This window comes from Carya illinoinensis, chromosome 9, assembly GCF_018687715.1.
Source record: "Carya illinoinensis cultivar Pawnee chromosome 9, C.illinoinensisPawnee_v1, whole genome shotgun sequence".
In the NCBI taxonomy this organism is placed as follows: Eukaryota; Viridiplantae; Streptophyta; class Magnoliopsida; order Fagales; family Juglandaceae; genus Carya; species Carya illinoinensis.
Window position 1 is genome coordinate 31710404 of NC_056760.1, and position 26543 is coordinate 31736946.

Genomic DNA, 26543 nt, shown 5'->3' on the forward strand with positions numbered 1-26543 from the left:
CCCAATTGGATTGCACCAATTCTTGCATTGCTCCCTTAATCTTCGTGGCTCTTAATCTTGTAATTGATCCTTAAGACTTGGTCCACCTTGGGGCCCATCACCTTACTTCGAGGGGAGGGGCCTCTAGAAGAATTTAAGAAGGAAATCAGAAGATTCATAATCTTTAGGATTAAACGCACACAGCGGTTACATCCCCCATATAAAGGGTAGTAGTAACAAACTAAGGTTGGGTTTAGCCACTAAGATTGATCATCTCAAAAATAAAATTTTCATCTCATCATTACAACTTTTTAAAATCTTTATACAAAATATAATAAACAATTCAATTTTTTCTTTTAACTTTTTTAAATTTCAAAATAATAATATTATTAAAATATAATATTTTAATATTTTCTCTTAAAACTTAAAATTTTCATCTGAGAATTCTCAATGACGAAATCAAACCTAAAGGTTTTGCAAATACAACCAGTGGTAAGATTGTTCTAAAACAACAGACAACATGATAAAAACAAATCACCTAACCATACTACTGAAATGGACTACTAATAACCAAGCAGGGACCAATTACAAACCCCAATCCAACCCGTTACAAATCCTCTAGCCCATTCTTCTGCGTCCAACCCGTTACAAACCCCAATCCACAATCAAATTGCCATTCCCTCCGATGCACCCTTCAACGCCTAACTCTCGTTGTTCTTTCTCGAAATCTCGTTACAATTTTCAAGATTGAACCCACTCTTGGACTTTTGTGTACCAAGTTTCGTCTGTAAATTCACGTAAAAGGGAACACAAATGTACATGACAGAGAATATAGTCGGACAGCAAGCTTGATCATATTAACCCACCCATTAAGTAGACATTTGCACTTTAATCATAACATGCATGAAATAGCACCATATACTTTACAATCATATTGAGGTATACAATGCCACGAGAACTTTTCTCTTGATTATCTCCTCAGTGCTGACTCTCTCATATTTCTACTTTTAACAGTTGTAATAAAACAGGATGTAGAAAGACTCGCAGCTTACTAATATATATACCCTCTAATCTGATGGACATGGTAACAGGGGAGAAGTGAACTGTACAGGAAGCCCGTGGCAATTTTGAAAGGAGAGGGGTATCTGCATCTGTTAATATTACTCCCAACCCATCAACATCTTCCAAACCCCTTCCTCAATCTTGTTCCGAGGAACAGGCAAGGCATCCCCTTCATCAAGCAAGACTCTGTAAACTTCATATTCCCGATCTCCAATCATGTGCCTCCCAACTTCAGCCTGGAAAATAATTTATTTCCACCATTGAGAAGGGGAAAAAAAAAATAATAAAATAAAATAAAATAAAACTTTAAACAAGTTTCCAGGAAAACAAATACTGGAGAATATATCATACTGCCTTAAGATCATAGTCACCTTTTTCACATGAGAGAGGTGGCTGGACAAGGGGAAGCATTTTTTTAGTAAAAACCACAAGAACCCATGATTTCATAAATTGTAACCAGAGAGCAAGTATCTAAACTCAGAATTAGGAATTTCGGTTAGATAATGAAGATCGGATTCCAGGTTATTGTTCAGGAAAGATTTGTTGTAGTTTTATACATATAACTGGAAGATGGAGTCAAAAATTGAAATAATTTGTTATAATTCAAGGTCAAATCAGCTATCTGTGATTATTGGAATAATTGTTGGAGACTCAACTGGTGGAAATACAACCATGATAACTTATATGCTGTTCTATCCGCTAACAGTGTTAAGACATCCCTAATGCCTTCTGGGGAGAACTAACAGAACTAACATATGCAAGCAAAACCTGTGCTAATTTGTAACTTTATAGTAAGCAGAGGAGGAATTACCGAAAAGATGCAAGTATCTAGCATCTTGAGAGCAAGGGTGATGTCATAGAAAACAAGAGGGCGACCCTTGCCAGATATTTCTACGGGGTTTGCAACTAGCAGCTCCACATCAGGACCCCGGCTGACAATGGCTACTCTAAGAGGACGAAGGAGTTCCATCCTAAGACGAGAAGACAATGCATTCTTCTTGCTAGGGTCAACTATCTTCTTCCCATCCGCTTGCATGATGAATAAGTCAATCTCACAATTTCTTCTCTGTTTTATAGAGAAGCGTCCATAAGAAATCTGCATACAGAATAAGATTCTGTTATTACTATCACAGAACTTGATACCGTGGTACAGTCCATGACTGCTACCATTTTTTTGTAGCATCCTAGTAAGATGCCAACCAAATATAGAAAAGAAAAATAATAAAACCCCATCAGCTATTATGGGACTGCATATAGTGAAACATGCAAATCACTCCAATGAAACAGAAAGAAAGAGTTAAAATTGATGTACATATAATCGTAAATGTTTCAAGTGACATCAATGGCATATGCAATCTTCTTTCTCCTTTTTTTTTCTTTTTTTTTTTATATGTAAATGACATATGCAATCTTTCTTGAAAGGGAATGAGATATTAGCCAAGGATGTGCGGACTTCATGACAAGGTTGCACCAACATACTGTTAATTTACCTGAATATTGTAATCCTTCAGAGTTCTCATTATGTCATAAAGAAGACCTTTGTGATCTTGGCAAACGATTTGGACGAGCGTGTGAGCAGGACTCAGTGAGTTGTCCATTGTGACAGAAACACTGTGGGAGGTTAGAGTTCCAGTAGGGAGTTTGGTGGCAACTTCCAAGTCAAACATATCTTCTGTGATTGCAGATGGAAGAAATGAAGATGTCTGTGAACATGCAGTAATTCCAGGGCCAACAATTTCAATATCACAAATTATAATGACATCCCCAAGAACATCATTTAAACGGACACAAGTTTCATCCTGCCTCTTCTTCGTATGTAGAAGCTCCCTAATAAAGACAAACAGTACAGTCACTTTTGGAACAATAACAAAATTAACATTCACAACATCAAGACAAATCTTTTTTATACATGTTCCAAAGTAGACTTGTAATATTCCTCCCAAATTCCCACATATCTTATAATGCATGCCATAGCACACTGGTCCAAAAAGTAGCACTAAAATTATAACTCCGTGAGACCCTTTTTTTTTTCCCTTCTATTCCTTTTTTTTTTTTTTTTTTTTTTTTTGTGATTGATCAAGTTCTGCACTCTCTTCCTCCTCTTTCCACCAGAAAGGAGATACAGCAGATAATTAAATAATATTAACAATAGGAAGTATACAGAACACCACATATCATTCTTTTATTTATTTTTTTCTATTCTAACCTGATTTAAATGTCAACTCCTCATTTCCAACAATTCAATTTTGATATCGTAATAGTGGAGCTATTTAAATTACTCTAATGTTTAAAGATTAAGGATAAAATATAATTTGAAATTGAAATGTTACCCAGCTATTTGGACTGCATAAGTCTCTTTTTCATATTATTTCTAAATGAGATGGTATCAAGTTTGTACCGAAATATTAGCCCAATTTCAAATGAGACGTGAAATCAATTTTTAGTATCCAATAACTACCACTTGGTAACTGCAACAATAAACTTGCAATAGATTAAATAGAAGAAATGCTATAAAAAGAAAAGACAAGATGTGAGTTTCTGAGTAGATTGTACAAGAACATTGAACCTTGTATCTGTGATGAAAAACAGGTCCATCACTTTTCCATCTGGGGTGGTGGACACCTTCACTTTCTTTATTATTAGTTCAAGCTCGCATAGAACCCCCGTAACATCTGCCAAAAAAACATTAATATCCATATTAGTCACACAATGACAAGGATACGTTTTTCACTTCCAAGACATAAAATTATAAATTTCAAACTTGCAGTCTCACGAAAAATATCCAGTGTAAGAGTGAAAATTCTCTTTTCTTTCCCCAAGACTCTCAACAATTTCTATTCTACTCATCGAAGGATGCAAACCAACCATGGAAACCAAATGATGAGACTTACACAAACGATCTAAAAGAATCAAAGTAAATCTTGAATACAATGACCAAGAATTAGCAATTGAAGCGGGAAGGAACAATTGAATTCCCGGAATGTCACAGAAACATTAATATTTATGAATGTCTAGTTCAATGAATTTCAAATAAGTCTTATATTTCTCCTTCAGAAAAAATTCTGTACCAGTTTATTATGAAATCCGTACCAGCTAGTCAAAACAGGACAAACATGAAGAGGGCAAATCAAGTATTGAATGAATTCTTTGAAGAAGATTTGAAGGAAAAGAAATACCATGTAAAAGCCCTCTTCGATCATAACAACAGAACTTCAAGAGGAACACATCGGGAGGTTTCGGCGGCTGCGATTCAGAGTCGTAGTAGGAAATCCCAGAAGCTGAAGAAAAAGAAGGGCAGGCAGCCACAAGCCTCTTCTTCAACAAACTCCACCTCGTCGTCGAGTTTCCTACCACCCAGAACACTAAGTAGCACCACTTCCCGTCCGTGGATACATCTTCATCCGGAAAATGAACGAACAAATTGATTAAGATTTCGATAAACCATTACTTCACAAGATTAAAGAAAAACTCAGACACCCACTACTTGTTTCACCAAAAAAAAAAAAACAAAAAAAGACCCTCAAATACTCATTACTTGTTACAGAAAACTAGAATTTCTCGCCCAAGTATATGCAAAATCTTAAGCTAATTTTCGAAGTTACCTCCTTTGACAATGCTCAAACCAAAGAAGAGAATGATACGGCACAAGTCGCAACCCAGTCCAGTCTTGTCAGGGCAATTCACTGTAATCACCCTTGGCTCCCCTTCTCTCCCTGCAGGGCTGATTACGACTACGTCGTCGTGCAGTATACCCATATTATGTTCTTCTTGATTTTCAATCTTTAAATAACGCTGAGCTCTTCTTTATTGCCACTTTATTTTTGTTGTGGGACTGATATTCTTTGTTTTCCAAGTAGCTCTCAAAAGAGAGAAACCTTGAAACAGCAGGATTGAGATGTAGAAATAGCAGAGCAGCACAGAACCTGAGAGCCAAGTCTTCCCTCACTTCTCGTTGTTGCTTTCCCTTCACTGGTTCTTGTTGTTTGCTTGTCCAATTCTATCCAACCCTCTCTCTCTCTCTCTCTCTCTCCCCACTTTTCCGTATGAGGATTGTATGGATGGTTTAAGGGTTGCGAGATTTCTCGGGTACGAGATATTAGTGCGATAAAGAGAGCATGACTTTCATGCAGTCTGGATGGGTATTCTATCTTATTTTATCTCAATATTATAATTTTTTAAAAATTTTTATATAAAATATAATAAATAATTTAATTTTTTTAAATTTTAATATAATTTTTTTTTTCACATACATTTTTTAACATGTTTAAATATTTTTAAAAATGTGATTTCACAATATTATTAAATATACTTTCTTAATCATCAAATTACAAAAAAAATAAAAAATAAATAAAAATTTACAGCGAGAAGCCTAATATTTTTCCTTTCTTTATATTATTATACAAGAAAATCTATTTAAAGGTCCTTTTTTTTTTTTTAACACACTCAGTATATTATTGATGTAACAGTTTAATAGATCAATTATGCTAAAAATTTAATGATATTTTTTATTTTTAAGTACAATTAGTTTCACTATAAGTGGTATGCTAACACATTAGTTTATGTGTAGCAAATCTCTAAAACACATTTTCTAAAAAGAAATACTTTAACCATAAAGAAACTATACAAAAATAAGTTCACAAACTGACGTGGCGTAATACAGTACATCAAATTTTAAAGTTTTTTTATTATAAAATAAATCCAACAGATCATATAAAATCGTGTCAATTTGTGTGTTTGTTTTTGAAAAAATCTTCACAACCTCCTAACACTCTACACTCCACATTTTTTTTAATTTTTATTATTTTATCTTTTATCAAATATTTAATATATAAATAATGAATAAAAGAATTAAATTAATTTAAAAAGAATAAATTCAAAAAAAATGTTAAAAAAATATTAAAAAATTGAAAAAAAGTGGAGTGTAGAGTGTTGGGAGGTTGTGTAGCATTTCTCAAAAGAAAAAATGAGTTCCAATGGATCTTCTATTTTATCTTAATTTTTCGATTTACTAAGCAATTCGACTAGATTTGGCTTGCATTGTTTATACATATAAAAACTCTGAGTATTGCTACTGTGCCATTTTAGTTATACTACGTGCTTTGCTCCACTAACGTGTCACGTGGTTTATTAAAAAAAATTAAAAATACAAACATAAAAGGGATAAAAGGAAACTAAGGTTTTAGTTTTGAACTTTTTGTATTTTCGAGTACCATTTTGTTTGGTGCCACCCCAATGGGGCAAAGTGAGCTACTTATATGGGGTGACAAAGTAGATTTCTCAAAACTTTTTTCTAAGCAATGCATCATATACGTACAACTTCACACATAATATTATATATAGTAAGTATCTACCTCATTTTATCAGTTTCTCTTTTTTATATTGAATTCGGAATCTCAAATTTTAAAATTTTCTTCATATCAATAGCTGATGTGTGCATAAAATTTAAGTATAAATAATATTTTTCAAAACTTTTTTATTCATTTCTCTCTCCTATGCACATACTAGATACTAGACGATGATGCTAAAGTAGCTACCCTCATTAATACAGACACAAAGCAATGGAATATTATGGCAGGTTTATTATATATAGTAAGTATCTACCTCATTTTATCAGTTTCCCTTTTTTATATTGAATTCGGAATCTCAAATTTTAAAATTTTCTTTATTTCAATAGCTGATGCGTGCATAAAATTTAAGTATAAATAATATTTTTCAAAACTTTTTTTTTCATTTCTCTCTCCTATGCACATACTAGATACTAGACGATGATGCTAAAGTAGCTACCCTCATTAATACAGACACAAAGCAATGGAATATTATGGCAGGTTTTGTAACTCAAAATTCTCATATCAAATTTAAAATTCTCATCTCATTATTATAATATATAATAAACAATTTAATTTTTTCAAATTTCAATTCAACTTTTTCAAATTCTAAAATAATAATAATTCTAAAAAATAATATTTTAAACTTTCATCTCAAACTTAAAATTCTTATCTCTAGATTCACTACCCACAAACCTGCCCTAGACTACTTAAGCAAGTGTTCTCAATTGATGAGGTAAGATTATTAGTAAAATTCCCACAAGTCATTGTAATAGACCTGATAAACTGATATGAAGATGCACTGCTAATTGAGTTTTTTCACGAAGGAGTGCATACCACCTTCAAGGAGAATTACAAAAATGACCACAAGGACAATCATCTAATAGCAATACAAAGAGTGAAATCTGGACTGAGATATGGAAGCTGACAATTCCAAATGCATGAAAGATTTTCTCATGGAGAATTTGCCTTAATGCACTTTCCACCAAGTTAAATATGTTCAAGAAGAAGGGTAGTTAATCATCCAAATTTTCCTTTTTGTTTACATGAACTAGAATCAGTTGAGCATGCTTTTATGGGATGTATTTCAGCAAGAGAAGTTTGGGGGCATTGTTCAAGAAGGATTCAGAAGAGCAAGATAATGGATCAGACTTTAAGGACGCTATGGAAACAATAGTAGAGAAGCTTGACAAAGAGGAGTTGGAAGATATGGCAACGGTGTTATGGAGGATATGGAAGAGGATGAATGATTTTGTTTTTAAGGTTGTTTTCACACACCCTAGTACTTTGGTGAAGCAATCAACACAGCTTTTACAAAATATCAAAGAGCTGGATTATAAGGTTACAAACAAGGCTAAAACATCCATAAAACAAAATGGTTGTTGGGAGGCTCCTCCAATGGATATTTTTAAAATCAATTAGGACGTTGCGGTTGATAGAGTTCACTGCAAGGTAGGAGTTGAGGTCATAGTGCGTGATTGGGAGGGTAATGTCATGACTACACTGGATGAAAATAGACTTGCTCCCAGATCCTTTCTTAGTAGAGACTTATACAGCTCTACAAGCTACTATTTTTGGCATTGATTTGGGGTTGAGGAATGTTGTCCTATAGGGGAGATACTCTCAAAGTTATCAAGGTCATCCAGGGTTTTGTCTACTGGACCAGCACAAGCATGCTCCTCTCAGACAAAAAACAAATGCTCAACATATTTTCTCAATAGCCTGTAAAACACATCGAAAGGGAAGTGAATGTAGGCTGTAATTGCTCATGTTTTAGAAAACAAATGCTCTGGGCATTACTAATTTGCTTATTGATTTGAAGGAAATTCTCCATTGTATTCAGTCCCTGTTGTAGAGGTTCTTATCAATAAAATTTGATTTCTTTCTACAAAAAAAAAAAAAAAAAACGCTATTTGTGCTTTTTTTTTTTTTTTTTTTTATTGTGTTCATGTTACTCACAATCAAAATAAATTAAATCTTTCGTGACTTTATACGCTAACTATACGCTTATCTAGTACTAGAGCTGGAGAGGATCTATTCCCCATGGTAATTGGAGAGAGAGAGAGAGTTTACAAAGGAGGTGGTGGTGGTGGTAGTAGTAGTGCTACATCTACTGATAATGTAGCACAAGACCATCCCGACGAGAACAAAAAAGCTTTTATTTTTTTATTTTTTTCATTCATTTTTTTCTTAAAGATTTTTTTAAAAAAATTCACAACATTAGTAAAAAATATTTTCTTAATCACTGATTAAAAAAATTATCATGACCTAATCAGGACCCATATTTCAATTACTCTAGCATTTTCCTTTCGCTCCAGTGTAGTATCCAATACACCATATCTCATCGTTCCGTTTTACTCCAAATTCCAGCCAGTTCAAGTCTATTTCAACCATTCTGGTACCTATTTCGTTCCAGACTATTTTAATGGCAATTTTGTAATTTTCTTGAGTTTTGAAAGCATAGTGGTAAATTTAAATCTAGATGACATTTAATTAATTCTAAAATATAAAAGATATTTATATTATTTTAATTTTTCTATTCTTTTATTTCTTTTTTTTTTAATCTCAAGTTTGTGATTTTTTTAATATTATGTTTTAACACTAATATCTCTACTTTCTTAATGTTTTCAATGTATATTCATTTTATAAATCATCAATTATTCTATATATACACACATATACATGATATACACTTACATATACATGTATTTATTCTATTAGTTGTTAGTTTATATATATATATATATATATAGTTAATGTTGTACACCGGAATGTATCGAATCATCGATGCTAAAATATTATGTTTCAATACTTAACCTGGAATGATCACAGGAAAAGAATTTAAAACGGACTGGTAAGAGTATTAAATTGAAGGTATCAGCATAATTCTAGGAGCGTTATCGCTAGATTGGATGGTTGTTTAATTGAGCAATCAAAGTCAGCTAATAATGGTAGAAACTACTTGAGAACAATTTTAGTATGAACAGCTAAGATGCGGTTTGGATAGTGAGATAGGATGAGATAGTTTTAGATGAAAGTTTAAGTTAAATAAAATATTGTTAGAATATTATTTTTTAATATTATTATTATTTTAAAATTTAAAAAAATTAAATTATTTATTATATTTTGTATGAGAATTTGATAAAATTATAATAATTAAATAAGATAAAATATTTTTACTATCCAAACAGAGCCTAAGTTAAGAGAAATTTTGCTAAACATCCCACACTGCACACCTAAGGTGGGATTTCTCCTTTTGTGCTTTTTTATTAAATCAAAACGCACCATGTAGACACTCAACACCCTTCTCCCCCTTCCCATGTCTCATTTTGCTATAGGTCCTCAACACCGTGCGAACCCCTCCCCATCGCCATTGCCTGGAATCTCCCCTGAGGTTTGCCACTCCCTTGACCTTCGCCGCTCCCCCTCCGTGCGAACCTCTATCCCCCACCATGCGAATCTAAGGTTCGCCTCTCCCCTTCTGTGAGAGATTCAAATCTCTCTCCCATATTGTGCGAATCTCCTTCCCCCACCATTCAAATCTGTTGCAAACTCAAGTCGTGGTCAAAGTGAAACCCCCTTATGCCAGTGAAGAAAGAAATTCAGTCTTGAGGCTAAGAGAAACTGTATATAAACTTTCTTTAAAGTTCAAACACTACTGCCTTTACAATACCACAAAATCCCCGACATGTTAGGGTAGAAATGACATTGGAGACCTCATTCCATAGATTGTACTAACAATCGCAACAACAATTTCATATCACATTTTGTTTTGGAGCACAGGAACCCTCGTACAAAGTAATGGAGCTATGATGGTAAAGAAACAATAGATGATGGTTTTGTTCAATACTTCCATTGAACGGATGATGGGCAAAAATAAAAATCACAACCAACTTATAGAGAGGCAGACGACTTCCACATGGAGACCCACACACAACCAACTTGCACACAGAGATAGATAAAAAAGAAACTTGCACATAAAGAGGCAGGCACACAGGCAATCAACTAAGAGTGTAATATTGAGCTCCAAAGATGTTTCACTCTATGTTAATATGTTTGTGAGTGAGAGATAGAGAGAATTTTTGGTGGAGAATGCCACATACGCCGTCGTTACTGGAGATTGGAGAAAGGAAGAAGGGCAAACGCATCACCTGAGTCATTTGCCCAGGACCAGAGAGAGAGAGAGAAAAAAACCACGTCAACAAGTATGTGGTGTGAAGGTAGCCAAGTAGAACGACTCCTCAGTTGAAGGGGACAGACCAAGAAAGATCAAGGTAGGTCAAGAATTGTCTGGTACAAATGAATTATGCTACTCCTAACACCACAAACATAATATATTGTTTTCACCACAAGCATAATATCGCATGTAATATCCTTCACGTTATGGACATCACATCAATCATAAAAGAAAAATATTTTATCTTAATTATCTATTACATCACTTGAATGTTATAAATAAATAAAATCTATTTTTAAATAATTTTAAAAAAATGTTACAATAAAGTCTTATACCACACATATTCATATGATCAATATGTAATTTATCATTTTTATCTTTCTATATAAACACATACATACTTAAGTATTAATATAGAAGTAAAATAATGACATATTACATATTGATTAGGTAAAGGCATATGATGTGAGACTTTTATGTAAAATTTCTCTTTAAAAAATATAGTTAGAGTTGGATTAGGTGCTCTGAAGTCCTGTAGGATTTCAGACTCTTTAACACTTTCGACATTTTTGTATGTCATATTCGAACTTCAACAATCATAATTATAATTTTAATAAAAATAAAGTTGGAACAAAATCTGAAATGGAATGGTAGAGTTTGTATCTCCTCAATTATTTGGACTGCGTTCTAGTTTTAATATAATTTTTATCTTGCAACAATATATATATATATATATATATATAAAAGCAAACGTGTCGACGTCGGCGACGTGACAGAGTTCCACGATATAGGGAGAAGTGGGAAATGCCTGCGACTCATGATAAATTGGAGAGATATATTCCAGCCCACAGATCGAGTAACTCGAGTTCCACTCCAACCCCGTGACTCGGCCAAACCAAACCTGCATCAGCCGCCTTCCCGTGTCTTATTTTCTGGATGGCCCTCACGTGTCTGTCTATCTTAACGGAGGATTCAAGAAAAGTTTTCCTTGTCAATTCTCACTCTCCCCACCACCTCAATTTTATTTTATTTTTTATCTGTGGTCTCACCTAACATAACCTTTTTCTATTTTCAATAAAATATTTTCTTATTGAGATCGAAATACGGGTTTGTTTGGGTGTAATTTTGTTACGCTTGGTAAGAGGAATGAAGTCATGCCGATCTATGTCATCAGTTTTAGCAGATTCTAATAATTTCATTCTTTAATCAAAATGAAAAAAGCAGACTAGAATCTTACCTGGCTATATGGCTGCTTTGTGCATATGGGAATAGAATATACACTCCGTACGTACAATCCCAAAGCTTAGAGTTTTTAAATTGTGTTTGGCAAGGATCATTTTAAAGTAGCGCGCACCATCTTTCTCCAAGTGAGAGAAATAGCATTTCCCCCTATAGAGCAAGAACATGCAGTAGCCTAGTAGGTCAGGTCGGTATTTGTCCCTTTTGTTCGTTGTTTCCTTTTGTTTTTGTTTTTATTTTTCCAGACGTCCTTATGGTTGTTTGTTTAAGGAAATAAGTTTATTAGATAATGGATATGATGCCAATCATGGTTTAAAAGAAATAGTGCGAGTAGTATTATACATACATACAATTTTGCGCATAATATCATATTAAGTAACAATTTTATTTTATCACTATTGTTTTTAATTTAAATTTCAAATTTTAAAATCTTTACTATCATTAATAGCTTGTCCATCGTCACGTGATCGTGTGAATGAAATTACAAGTTTATATAGAATTTCCCTTTAAGAAAATCATTCACAAAAAAGACTGTTAGAAGACGATAGGTGTACGTTTTTAACTCCTTACAACAAATGGAAAGGAAATGCTTGGCGAGAGAAAAAGTGATATTAGATCAGAGGGGTATACAGTTTTTTTTAAATACTAGGTGAAAGCAACGTACAACGCACGTTTGCTTAGTTTATATTTAATTTTTTTTATTAAGAATTAATTTTTTATTAATAAAAATGTAATATTTTTTGTTAATTAAATAACTAACGATGTAATGTTTATATAATTAATAAATAATTATACATTTTGATATATTATAAAAGAAGAGCATTAATAAAATTTATAGTATAGTCCTATAAATAAATATCGCCCATAGTTTTATGAGATAATTTTAATTCTAGGATGACGATCCAACATTTTTTTCATTTTGTATTACTTCAATAGAGAGAACATTAAAATGCCTATATTTTTTCTCTTATAGTTTCTCTGGATCTGTATAAGCTTGAATCTTTCAAATTTTTTTTGATAATTTCTTTGCAATGTTTTTAACATATAGTCGATGCTCCTATAAAATAAAATTTGAATGGCAAATTAATCAATGATAATTTCTACACATCATATTTATTTTATTTATTTTTTTATAAAAAAATATGTAGTGTATAGATGAAAAATAGAATAACTTAATAGTTTAATAAAAATAAAATAAAATAAATAAATAATAATATTAAAATATATAAAATATAAGATACAAAATGATAAGTATCATTTTTTGTGAATTAAACAAATAATAATATTACTACTGAAATTATATATATCATTTATAAAATAAAAATAGTACTTACGCAAAGTATAAAAAAAAAAAAAATCTTTAAGCTTGAAAAAAAGTATTAAAAGGAAACTTTTAAATAGGAATTGTTTAATTTAAAGGGATATGACAGACTATAAATGCAGAGAGACAATATGACACATAGATTGAACTATTGAAGAGACAAGTTCATAGAATATTACGAGTCACTACCCCCTTTTTACCAAAGACTACTGCTCACACATTCTGTCGAAATGATAAGGGTGTTTCCGTCATTCAACTCGTCTGGACTCCGAAAGGATCAAAACAAGCATTAAAAAGGAGACCAGCTCCCTGGTCAAATAGCTCGCACTCTCTCTCTCCGTGGGTGAACAGTTTCTGCAGAAATGTAGTAATTTTTTATATTATTATCGAATCACAGAACTGAACCAAACGCAAATAGATATCCCGAACCAATCCATTTATCATTTTTGTTTTATACTCATTTCGTTTTGGCCACAAAAACAAAGTACCAACAACCTCCCTTGTTTCTTCTTCTTCAATCACTTATCCTTCGTTTCCACTTCTTCGCCGACCAAGAACCGAAAGCCCTATCCCAACTGCTAAACTTTTCACTTGCTAAAGCGACGTCATGGGTTTTTTCTAGGTTTTAAATGAGATGGCTGAGCCGAAGTGACTCTCGAAGAATTGAGGTTTCTATGTGAGGATGAGGTTTTTGCACAACAAAAATGGCAGGCCCCAATAGAGAAGCTTGTTTTACAGGTATTACAAATGGTTCATCTGGTTCTCCCTCTCGCTCTATCTATTCGGCTCTTATTTCCTAACCAACAATAACCCATAGAACAAACCTACCTCTCTGTCCAAAACCCATGTCCTCAACTCCGAATCCACCCTCGCTTCTCACGCTCTCTTAGTCTTAGCGTCCACCAACGCCACTCTCATCCAAGAATTCACAAGTAATTCAGGTTAAATTGTTTTTCCTCACAGTTTTGATGAAAGTTTTCACCTCTTTCGCCCATGTAACTGAAACTTTAACATATGTATACATTTTATAGCATGGTTCTTGAAGAATTTGAACATTTTCTTCTATGATCTGCCACTGAATTACAACACGAACTGGCTCTCAAACGAGCCATGCAGCAAGCATTTGTTTTCTTCCTTAGAGCTTTTTCGCCGTTGTTCAGTCGTCCCATCCCCAGGCCGAGCCTCCGTCGCATTTATTTCCCTCGATGAGCAGTTCTCCTTCATGCCGATCTCTCCATCTCCGTTCGCCCATCTCTCCCACCACCAAGTCCTTCCTCCTCCCCCAGTCGTGCCGTCATTTCGTCATTGTAGATCTGAATAGATTTTGCCCTGGGTCGTGCGTTGCTCTACATAAATTGGTTTTGGAGAGAGATACGAACGAATGAAATTAAAGAGAAGACGTAAAGTTACAGAAGAAATTAAAGAGAAGATAATAAATAAATTTAAACGAAGTAAACAGAATTAACTTTAACGGAAACAGTAAAATTAACGGTGAAACAATAAATTTCCGTTAAAATAAGAAATTTCCGTTAAAATAAGAAATTTCTGTTAGATAGGCTCTTTTTATATATAAAGATACTGCATTTATTAATAATGAACATTATAACTTTGACCTGAAATATACATTATAAGCTAATTACAATATTAATAGCTCTTCAGTATATAATTGTGACTGATATGTTCTAGTCTATACTGTAAATGTCTACAAACCACTATCTGAAAGACAACACAATTATATTTAAGACAGAATTAACAAATCTCATACTCTATTTAAGACGAAGTAGACGACACACTCTATGAATAAAAGTTTAAGAGACACACTCTATGGGGGTAGAGTTAACATTTTTAAGACCATTGTCCTTGTAGTATTTTTGTTATCATAAAAATAATTATTTTTATTAACTTTTTACAATTCCGTTTAAAATTGAGAATATTTTTGTAATACCAATTTATAAGAAATATTACTCATTTAAACATAGTTGTAAAAAAATATATGAGTAATACTATGTATAAATTTTAGGTGTGGAAATCTTGCATAGACCTTTATAAATAAAGTAAATCTCACTGAAAAAAGTAATTTTTTTTTTTAATGTATGAATTATATTTTTTTACAAAAAAAGAATACGTAAACTTTAATATATTTGAAGCTAACAAATCATTGTTTAAAATATATGTAAAATTAGTATCTTTGCCGTTAAATCGGAGCAAACGAGACTTCCGAATTCAAGAACCATACTGAAGAGACAAATATTACTACTTTTTATCCCTGAATGTGGTCGCTTTCGGTCATGGATTCATATCCATTTTGCATAAAAAGATGGAGACGAGCCCCGACCATCGGATCTGAGGAGATCTGAGGAAGGTTGCTTTCTACACTACAGACCCAAAAACAAAAAGAAGAAAAGATAATGCTTTTTCTCAGCATACGCCATTTTAATATGTTTGCATACACACACACTATACATACATATTTTTTTTTGATAAGTCACAGACTATACATACATATATACATATATATATATATATATATATATATATATGCGTGACGCAACACCACGCAACACCTTGACGGCATGCTTCCACTCTAAATGGCTACAAGTGCGTCAATTGGATATGCCTTGCTTGAGGGACCAAACCAAACCTATTTGCATCAATTATTGCAACTTTGTCGGAGATAGACTTGAACGGCTTGTGAGCACGTGTGTATAACGTGTTGTGTCATAATATACTTTTCCACTAATAAGTGATTTTTTATAGAATTCACCTACATACGGACAAAGTCGCTTATTAATCTGCATATCAATACTGATTCATTCATATTCAAAATTTAAATTAATACTATTTTTAATAAAATCTATTTTTTTACCAATCATATTAGATTGGTATACATATTAGTGTGCAGTTATGCTTGTAATTAGATTTTTTTTATTACTCTTTTATAATTTTATATTAAATTGAAAGTAATTTTATAAAATTTAATTTAATTTTTAGTAAAGTGACATGTTTCTATTGATTTATTATAAATTAGGTTGTAAATTAATTGTAAGATAATTGTAGGTATATCATCACTAATATAAACTCGCAATTCTTTTATAATTGTTTTCTCTAATTTTATATTAATCGCGGGCTAGATTTTAAAATTTTGAAAATTAAAAAAATCTTAATATTTTCAATTAAACAATGCTATTAGCACATTGGTTGACTGTAAGATGAGTTTTAAAATAAGAAAAATGATAATTACAATTGAAGGTGTGCAAACGTCGCATAATTATTTTAAAAAAATTGAATAAATACAAGACCTACATGAAAAAAATTAATTTTTTAATAACAGACTTCACTCTTTTTCAAAACGACTACATGAGATTTACGTATTCTACTATTGTAAATAACATTATTCTTAAAATAATTATAAAAATATTATTATTCTTGTAAATCTAGTTTAAACTATCTAGCCAATCCTATAGGAGATCGGTTACAAACTTACAACCCCAACAACATCTCATCTTTGCTAAAAAAATATTGTACTAATTGAAGCCTAAAACAATTTTCTTTTAGCAAAATATATATCTATTTCAAACTATGATTATTTTACGCAGCTAAGTCCCGTTTTTAATATTTAAACAAGGCAGTACTGGATCAATTATTGAATACTTTCTTTTTTAAATTAGATAGGTTGCAGACAATTATAAAACAAAAGGATGGGTGGCAAGGTTCATAAGGACGCCCTTCTCATGGTAGTTTTCCACTGCTCTTAAAAAAAACGATAAATATCATAAAATAACCCCCAATTACACACGTGGAAGCAACCCAAGTTAAGAAAAAAGGTAGTTTACAATATTTTAAAAAATAATAATAAAAAAATAATCGATGATAATGATCTGAGGTTGGATGACAACGATGTGGAACATCTTCCGCCACTTAGGGAGGTAAAACTGGTCCACATAAACTCTACCTTATGTTTTATTATTATTATTATCATTATTTAATATTTTTTCTTAAATACTTCTTTGGCAAGTTAATGGGTGGTGGATTTGTGGGTTGGCAATTAGCGTGGGTCCTAGCTAGCGGACTGAGACCCAACAAGTGGCACGTAGATAATGACTTGTATGCGTTCAACCTCATATGGGTTATGCATTTGTGTCTATCCTTACCATTTAAAATTAAGAATATCCCTATTATAATAATATTCTTGGAACTACCGTACACTTTCATATTTGCTATTTCCTACTTGTTTCCTACTGCCATAAAAAAACTTAGGGGCAAAAATCAGTGTCAGCAATATTTTTTTATTCCTAAGCAGTGTACCATAAACATATTTTGGAACACTTTTTTGCTATTTTATATGATGTAATTATTATTTTCTCCAAATTGTTATAAGTGTACGGGAGTTCATATTTAATCATGTTTTCAAAATTATCTGTTTCATTTTGAACATCGTCGTGCATTTTTATTTTTTATTTTTTTATGATAGTCCAAGTGTTTGAATATAGAACAAAGGCTGAAGGTCAGATATATCAAGCCTAATATCAGAAAGTCAGGGGTATATAAAAGCATCGTATGATGTTGATCGAATAATAGTCAAGGAACGTGCCTGGAAATATTTAATTGAATTAGTGGACAGAGAAGGGGATTGGAAAATGATCCACCAAGTTGAAAGGGGGATAAAGTATGAATAATGTGGCTTTCAGTGAAAGAATATTAATAGCTAGTTGTAGACAAGGATTCCACATGAAGATACATTCAAAGATGCTTTGCTTTTGTATTTTGAATTTTTGCAAATCTCTTTTACTTCTTTATATCCTCCTATATTTTCAGAATCGTCCTCTAGATCTCCTCCACCCTCCTTCTTCTTACTCCCAGAAGGCCCAATAGCCAGGGCCCAGGTTTATGAATTACTATTTTTTTTCAACTTTTTCCTCTAGGTTGGTTTGGATCCGATCCAATCTTTTGGTAGATTGAAAAAATCAATCTAGTCCAAATTTCTCATCCCAAATGAATCATACCAGACTGATTACACCTTTAGATATAATAGAATTCCTCTATCTTTTTCATTTATATAATTTCAATTTGGTAAATTTTCTTAATTGCTTTTAAATTTTGAAACTTTTCTAAATTTTCTAAGTTTGTAACAAGCTGATAAAATCTTCCAAATTTGTAACATCAAGCCTAATATGTGTAAATAACTATTTTTAATGTTAACATTATGATATATTATTGAGTATCAATCAAGACAAAAAATTAGGGGTGAGGAAAACGGTGCAGGGCAGACATAGAAGCCAAAAGAAAATCAAAGAGAAAAGCTTGAAAACGTAAAAATGAGGGGAAATAGCACTGAATGAGTGGTTCTGCTCTGGAGATTATTTGGCTTTGGACTACCTTTATTGTCAAGAAAAATATGTCTTCTGCAAAATATATGTGTAGAATCATCGAATGACCACCAGTCCAAACAATTCCCAGCTACCAACTTTTCTTCAAGACCATACACAATACAACCATTTGTTTCTTTGCCGAGTTTTACTACATGCAAACATAGTCGCACACTAATCTGTATACCAACACTAATTTATTTATACTTAAAATTTAAATTAATACCATTTTCAATAAAATCTACTTTTTGACCAATCACATCACATTGGTGCATAGATTAGTATACAATTATGCTTGCAACTATACTTTTCCTTCTTTGCCTCCCTGAATTTCAAAGTTTTGCAATGGCAGCCAAGTCTCCTGACGGGACACGGACTCAAGCAATGGCTCATCAATATGAATGTACAATCATCCATTTGTAACATTCTAATATACAAAAATTTCATATACAGTTGTGTACTCTTTGCACATTTCATTTATGTAATTGACAGTATTATTTTTTTAATATAAAATAACTGCTTTGACCAATTACATCGGTGAAGTGTATAAAAAATATACAAAAATTATTGTATATAACTGAACTCTTCTATGTATCCGTTTGTCTTCTAATTTGTACAATACTATACATCCACTTTTCTACATTAATATTATACATCCATTTATCTTCTGATTACTTTGCAGGCCAATCAGGCTCGAGAATTATGCTCAAAACCACTGCAAAAAGATGTGATCCAATGAATATGGCTATACTAACTGAAACTTAAAAGCATATGGGGCTCTCGATTGCGATATGGCTAGATTGGTAAGCAAAGGTTTTTACTTTTTAGTGACAAAATGGTGTTGACTTTACCGAGACTTTCGACTCTATAGTAGAATCAACAACCATGAGACTACTTTTGGCCTTGGTTGTAAACTTCAATCGCCAATTTGGATGTTTAGAATACTTTTTCGATATAGCCAAGCCACCTAATCAAGGAGGTATTTATGGAACAACCTCCTAGCTTCAAAGATCCAACTCATTCGGCCTCTTCAACTCGGTTTAATAAACTTTCACAAGCTTTTCTTACACTCGTTTTGAGGAGTCCTTTGTTGATTACTTTCGTTTTACTTATTGTTGATGTATTTTTCCATAATGAAGAGAGCCCAAATTTTTAGAAAAACACAAAAGATAATAGTATTTTTTAAAATTTTAAAATAAAAATTATATTCAAAATTTTTTTTTTAACTTTATTATTTTTTTCAATATTTTTTAACTTTTTCAAAATTTAATAAAAACATTTTAATTCAAACAATTTTACTACTATTTATAAATATATTAAAATATTTTAAATATCTGAACTAGCTCTTAGTTGTATTTAATTGTTAAACCAAACTTAACTCATTTCAGATAAATTATTAATTAATTTACTATTTTTTTAATTTTTTATAAAAAAAAATTAAACTTGTATATTTCAATTTAAAAAATTAAATTATTTTAATATAAAAAGATTAAATAATATCAATAAAATTTATAAAATATTATGATTCACAATTTATCTCAATATGGAAACGTAACCAAACCTTAAAATATTCTTAGGTGCCCAGTCAGTTTGTCAAAGACAGAATGGGCAGCCTTTTTTTTTTTTTTTTCTTACTTAAAATGTCGTATTAAGGTTAGGTTGGGTCGGTCCGGTGAGTGGGTGGGTGGATTCAAACTTTCAAAGGATCCAAATTCAAAGGAGACCGTAGAAGTTAAGGAAGTAGTTAACTATTTCACGTCCTTTTCAATGAAATAGTTGTAGCTCTTTTTACCGCACAATCGGCACATGCGACAGAGAAATGCCACATCAAATCAAAACGATGTACCCACAGAATCGTTGCGGAAGATCTGCCATTTAATCGAAAGCGAAAACACACACTGACATTTTAGACGTAAGTCCAAGCATTTCTAGCCCGCGGACCCGACCATCTAGAGAGAAAGTGCTTACTTGTTCACACGTGTCTAAGATCTATGCTTTTGTTTTCAGATTTCAAGTGCTAAAATAGTATCCATTCCAACCTTCAAGTAAATAAAAGAAATTTCGGACTTTGTTATTCACCCACCGACACTTTTCTTCAACCTGATCAGAAATTTCAGCGTCATCGTTTATACAGTAAGTAATGAAGATTAGAAGACATTGTAAAATATTTTTATTTATAATAAATTTTAATAAATATAAATTTTATATCAAATCACGTAAATTATTATGTTGTATTCTCTATTTATATTTATTATATTTATCTTCCATTTATTATAATAAACATACATATAGACACCCTACCGCCGCTTCATACCACCATGGTGGACTTTAACCCACACCCATTGAGATCCGAATCGAAGCACGTGGGCAGGGGATGACTCATTCTCCCTCTTCAACCTGTTCTTAAAAAACAGGCTTTAATAGTTGGTGCCATATATGGGACGAGATTATTCTCTTAACCAAAGTGGGAGAAAAAAGATTTTGAGGCATATGCAATCATTTCTAAATGAGCAAATAAAATTCCTCTCAAATAAGTGCTCTCAACTTTACATATCTTATTTTTACAAATATTACCACTGAAAAATCAAGGGGCAAGAACCCAAAGCCTAGGCATGCATTATGTACTTAAACGCACTGTTCACCTTAAATTGCATAGCTCACGTTGTGTGGGTAAAGGTCGAGCATGCATTGTGCATTTGAGTGCACTATGCAGGTAAGTTCACAATGCACGTGAGAGTCTGCCAATTGTGTGCAAGTTGTCATGCACCAACAAACCTGTCGCCCACCACCGTGGGACTGGCAAGGGTTCTGGCGGTCACAACCTGGATCCCTAGCACCTTCTATCTCTATTGAGGTAGTTCCCACCCATAGAGGCCATGCACGGTGGACTAGTGCTATCACTGACAACCACAACATGGGTGGCCATAGACGTTTACCACTGTCGAAGTGGTCCCTGTCAATGGAGGAGGCTCACCACAATGACCACGCACATGTAATGTGCACACAGTCGGAGCTTCCTCACCCACTTATTGGGGGATTGGCAAAGGTGTCAATGGCCACCATGTGACTGTCGAAATCTTCTATCTTTGCTACGACTATCCCTAACCACAGAAACTATGCACGTAACTTGCATCCATAAAGTTTACAAGGGCTAACCGTGAGCCAAGTGAAGGTCCCGGCAGCCACTACCTAGATCACCGAAAGCCTGTGTCATCGTGAAGTGGTTTCCGACCACGAAGGCGATGCCTGCCTCACAAACCGTGTGCATGCAGTCGAGTCCCACCTCACCCACTCACCGTGGGTTGGCAGGGCCACCACTAGCCAACCACGATACCACTAGAGATCTCTATCTCCAACAAGGTGTCCCTTGGCCATGACGTCCCGCCACAGTGGCTACTCCCATATCTTGCCATGCACATGGGCCGGCAAGAGTTGCTCGACCACCCCCATCAGCATGATGTCCCACCACAATGGCGACCTCCATATCTCGCCATGCACATGGGCGGGCTAGAGTTGCTCGACCACAATTCTTGGCCATAGGCTTCTTGCCCATGGTGGTCTGCTTGACCACCCCCCTCAGCCATGGACTTCTCTCCCACAAGATGTGCCTTCTAGCCACCCTCCTCAATCATGGGATTTTCGCCCATGGTGGTCAACTCTACCACCCCCCATTGGCCATAGAAGGTCCACGTCGATGAAGGAAGCTCCTCGCCACCCTCCTTCAACCATAGCATGCATACATCGCCATAGTGGACAACTTCTCACATCACCACGTCTTGGAAGGGGCAAGCTCCTTACTCAGTGGTCTCATCCACTGTGTTGCACCAAGATGGCAACCTTCACACTCACATGATGATAGTGCATGGTAGGTTGCACCTAGGGCTCATGAGGACCAAGTCCGGGCTCTGCGACGCATTACATGGCCCATGGAAAGTGCCCAGTCAGTTGCACCAGATTGCATCCCTAGTAGCGCGGTTGAACTCTATCTCCCATCACAACAACATGGTTAAGCCATCTTCCACCCTATTAGAGCAGTTGAGCTCTATCTCTTGCTAGAGTAGCGCGATCGAGTCATCTCCTGCTAGAGCAGGGCAGTCGAGCTCCATCTCCCATTGGACAGTGCGGTTAAGCTCCATCTCCCGCTAGAGCAGCGTAGTCAAGTTTCGGCCTCCCAGTAGAGAAATTTAGTCTAACCCTATCGCCTGTCACAATAGTGCGATTAAGTTTAGTCTTCCGTAGGAGCAATGCAATAGAGCTTTGTCTCTGATCCCATTAGTGGTGTGAGCTTTGTCTCCCATCAGAGAGGCACAATCGAATCATTTCCTACCCCAACAGCACAACTGAGTCATTGACCGCAAGAGCAGTGTGGTTGAGCTCTATCTCCCATATCAGCAGCTCAATTGAGTTCAGCCTTAGCATGGTCTAGCTCCGTCTCCTACTGGAGTAGTGCGAATAAGTCATTCTTTGTCATAGCAACTCAGTCGAGTTCAATCTCCCACACTCAGTATAGTCGACTCCAGATCCCGCTAGTACGTAGCAGCGTGGTTGAGCTTTGTCTCCCACTAAAGCAACACAATTGAGTCATCTCCCGTCCTAGCAGCGCAATTGAGTTCAATCTCCTACACCCAGTGCAGTGGATTCTAGATCCCACCTCGTATCTAGCAGCACGGTTGAGCTCTATCTCCCACCACAGCAACATGGTCAAATTATGTCTCCTGCTGTAACAACGCAGTCAAGCTTCGACTCTTGCTCCAGCAGCACGATTGAGCTCTGTCTTTTGCCATAGTAGTGTGGTCGAGCTTTGACTTTGACTCTAACAACGATGTTGAGCTCTGTCTCCCATAGAATTAGCATGGTCAAGCTCCAGCTACTGCTCCAGTAGTGCAAATAAGCTCTGTCTCCCTCCACATCAGCACGGTTGAGCTCTGGCTCCATCTCCAGCAGCTTGGTTGAGCTTTGTCTCCTGTTGTAGCAGTGCAGTCGAGCTTCAGCTTGCTATAGCAGCACGATTGAGCTGTCTCCCACCAGATCAATGCGATCGAGCTCTGTCTCCCACCACAGTAGCACTATTGAACTCTAGCTCCAGCTCTAGCAGCATAATGGAGCTATATCTCCTGCCATAGCAACACGATTGAGCTTTGGCTCCAGATCCAACAGCATGATTGAGTTTTGTCTCCCGTCACACCAAGTGGTCAAGCACTATCTCCCATTGGAGCAGCACAATTGAGCTCCTTCTCCTACACCCGGAGATCAATGGGAGAACACCTCTCCCAAGTGTCTCAGTTCCCACTCATCCCAGCTTAGTCGATTCTAGATTCCATAAAAGTCGAAGTCACACCTGCACTTAGCACCAATGGGAGAACATCTCTCACAAGTGTCCCAATCCCCCATTGTTGTAAGTTGGTAAGCTGCGCCTGCACCCGCCAACCAATGGGGGAACACCTCTTCTAAGTATCTTAGTCCCCCATCGGCCTAGTGCGATCAATTCTAGATCTCGCCAAAGTCAAAGTCACACCTGCACTCAGCAACTAACGGGGGAACACCTTTCCCAAGTATTCTAGTCACCCATCGTCGTAAGCTGATAAGCTGCGATCGTACCCAACGACCAATGGGGAATACCTTTCCCATGTGTCCCAGTCCTCCCTCGCCCAAGCGTGGCCAATTCTACATCTTGCCAAAGTCAAAGTCGCACCCGCACTCGGTGACCAATGGGGGAACACCTCTCCTAAGTGTCTCAGTCCCTTCTCGCCGTAAGTGCAATCGATTCTAGATCCTGCCTAATTTTTTAAGTCGATGCTTTGCACTCGAACCTCGACAGTATCATATTCTCCAACAAATGCCGAGTGCTTACATTGATGCCACACCTAAAGCCAGCGAGTTACCTCTGGGAATGAGCATTCGGGCTCCACAACCACCTCGCGTGAATTTCCTTTGAGAATGAATCGACAAGTTCGACAATTGCCTAAGATGGACCTAGGGGGTCGATGAGCTCCCTGACCACTTAAGCACGGGTTACTACAAATAAACTCTAACATCTACACCAAAATGGAAACATCAAACAAACAACTCAAATCAAGGGGGAAAAGCCCATTGAACACCGCTAGAAAACACACTCATTGCTAATGAGCCATGTTTGCAACCGCAATAGCTTGGTGGAGCTCTATCTCTCCTGCAACTAGCATGGTCGATTCCAGATCTTGCTCAATCCGCAACGGTGCGGTTGAGCTCCTTCTCTGGCACCCGGAGCAGTTGATTCCAGATCCCACCATCTTCAAGATGCTCTGTGCTCGCATCTCGGCAGCAACATCTTCTCTATCAAATACCAAGCTTTAGGTTGTCAAGCAAATGCTCGCCACCTTGCGCGGTCCAATCTAGCTCCTACCTAGCTCTCTAAGGCGAGCTCCGTGATCACCACCTTGGGCAGTCGGTTGAGTCCAGCTGATGGGCCCCAAGGTGAACCAAGTTGTAAAGAGCCTTTGCAAGTTTCAGATGGGTTAATTATAAGATTAAGATCTAGGAAGATCAAGGAAGCTATGCATGGATAGGGGTGCAATCCACTTGAGACGTGTTTAGTAAGAGCCCAATATTCAAGATGGGCTTGAGAGGAGGAGATTCAATTTTCATCCACGTGATATGCAACGAAAGACATAACTTGGACTTATTGTTATTGAAGGCCTTGGACTTATTTATTTCAATAAAAGAGTTTATTTATTAGTTTAGAATAAGTGGGCTTGATGAGGCCCAGACATATGTCTTATTTCTATTGAATTAGGGTTTTTGGGAAGGCCTTGTATTTTGGCCAAGGACATATTTGGAAAGTTATTGATGGGCCCCAAGGCGGACTAAGTCTTACGAATCAATTACAAGATTAAGAGCCACAAAGATCAAGGGAGCAATGTAAGAATTGGTACAATTCAATTGGGATGAAGCTAGCAAGAGTCCAACACTCATGATGAGTTTGAAAGAATGAAAACCAGTTTTGATCCACTTGATCTAAGCTATGAAAGACATGACTTGGGCCTATTGTTATTGAAAGCCTTGGACTTATTCATTTCATTAAAAGAGTTTATTTTGTTAGTTTAGAATAAGTGGGCTTAAGGATATCAGCCCACACATATGTTTTATTTTTAATGAACTAGGGTTTTTGGGAAGGCCTTGTATTTTGGCCAAGGGCATATTTGGAAAGTTATTATTTTATTTGAACTAGGGTTTTAGATATTACTCTAGCGCGGCACTGTTCACGCTACAGTACCTGCGGCACTATTCCTTTAGGGTTTTGGAGATTGTTTATTTAAACCACTTGTAGCCTCATTTGATGAGGTAAGATATTTTTTATTGAATTTTCGTTGTGAGTTGAGTTTACTCCTCTTGTTCTTGATTGAATGTTTGAACTTATCAAAGGTAAATCATAACCTTTGTGACGTTTTTCCTTGTAATTTGGATTATTGAGACATGATTTCATTGAGTCTAGATTTTAATATAATCTAGGTTCTTGAAACGGGATCTCAACGGGTCTAAATTCTCCATCCATAGACCTGAGTTTGGCGTTCTTGGGTTTGTTTTCTAATATTGTTGTTGGGTCTCAAAGCGAGTCGATTGGGGTTCACATCACCAGCTCTCACCCAAATCTCCAAGCTAAGCTTTATGCTCGGAAATCATCATGGTCTCGACAAACTGAAGATTAAGGACCAATGTTTGGAGTTTATTTTTCACAGGTGGCTTGATTTGTAGATTCTCGAAGTCCTCTTGTGAAGCAGGACATACTTAAGAATCGCATGGTTACTGGAAGGAATAAAATTTCTTGGCCCATATAGAGCCCCAAACCCAGCCCATGAGATGTCATCAAGAAGAGACAAGACAAGGTCAACGATGGGACAAAAGCTGAGGAAGGGAAAATGTGTTAAAGGGGAAAAGTGAGGAAGTAACAAGAAAAGGGAGGAAGTGGCGGGAAAAGATGAAATGACATAAAGCCGACTTTCTTACCAACTACTAATGGGGGCTTCTTCCTCTTCTTTCGGACTTGGCAGTGACTAGAGAGATAAAGCTTCTTCAACCTTCATAAGAGAAATTTCTGT

General features: G+C 35.3%; 1 protein-coding gene across 1 annotated transcript; it reads right to left on the minus strand.

The window, feature by feature from the left end:
- Positions 1–811: 811 nt before the first annotated feature.
- LOC122277348 (ACT domain-containing protein ACR10-like) lies at positions 812–5113 on the minus strand. The gene is made up of 6 exons (XM_043087312.1): positions 4644–5113; positions 4218–4436; positions 3608–3713; positions 2532–2868; positions 1853–2137; positions 812–1277 (listed from the first exon to the last, which is right to left on the minus strand). The coding sequence occupies exons 1-6, from the start codon at positions 4795–4797 to the stop codon at positions 1140–1142; spliced, it is 1239 nt and encodes a 412-aa protein (XP_042943246.1). The 5' UTR covers positions 4798–5113; the 3' UTR covers positions 812–1139.
- Between the last annotated feature and the right edge of the window lie 21430 nt (positions 5114–26543).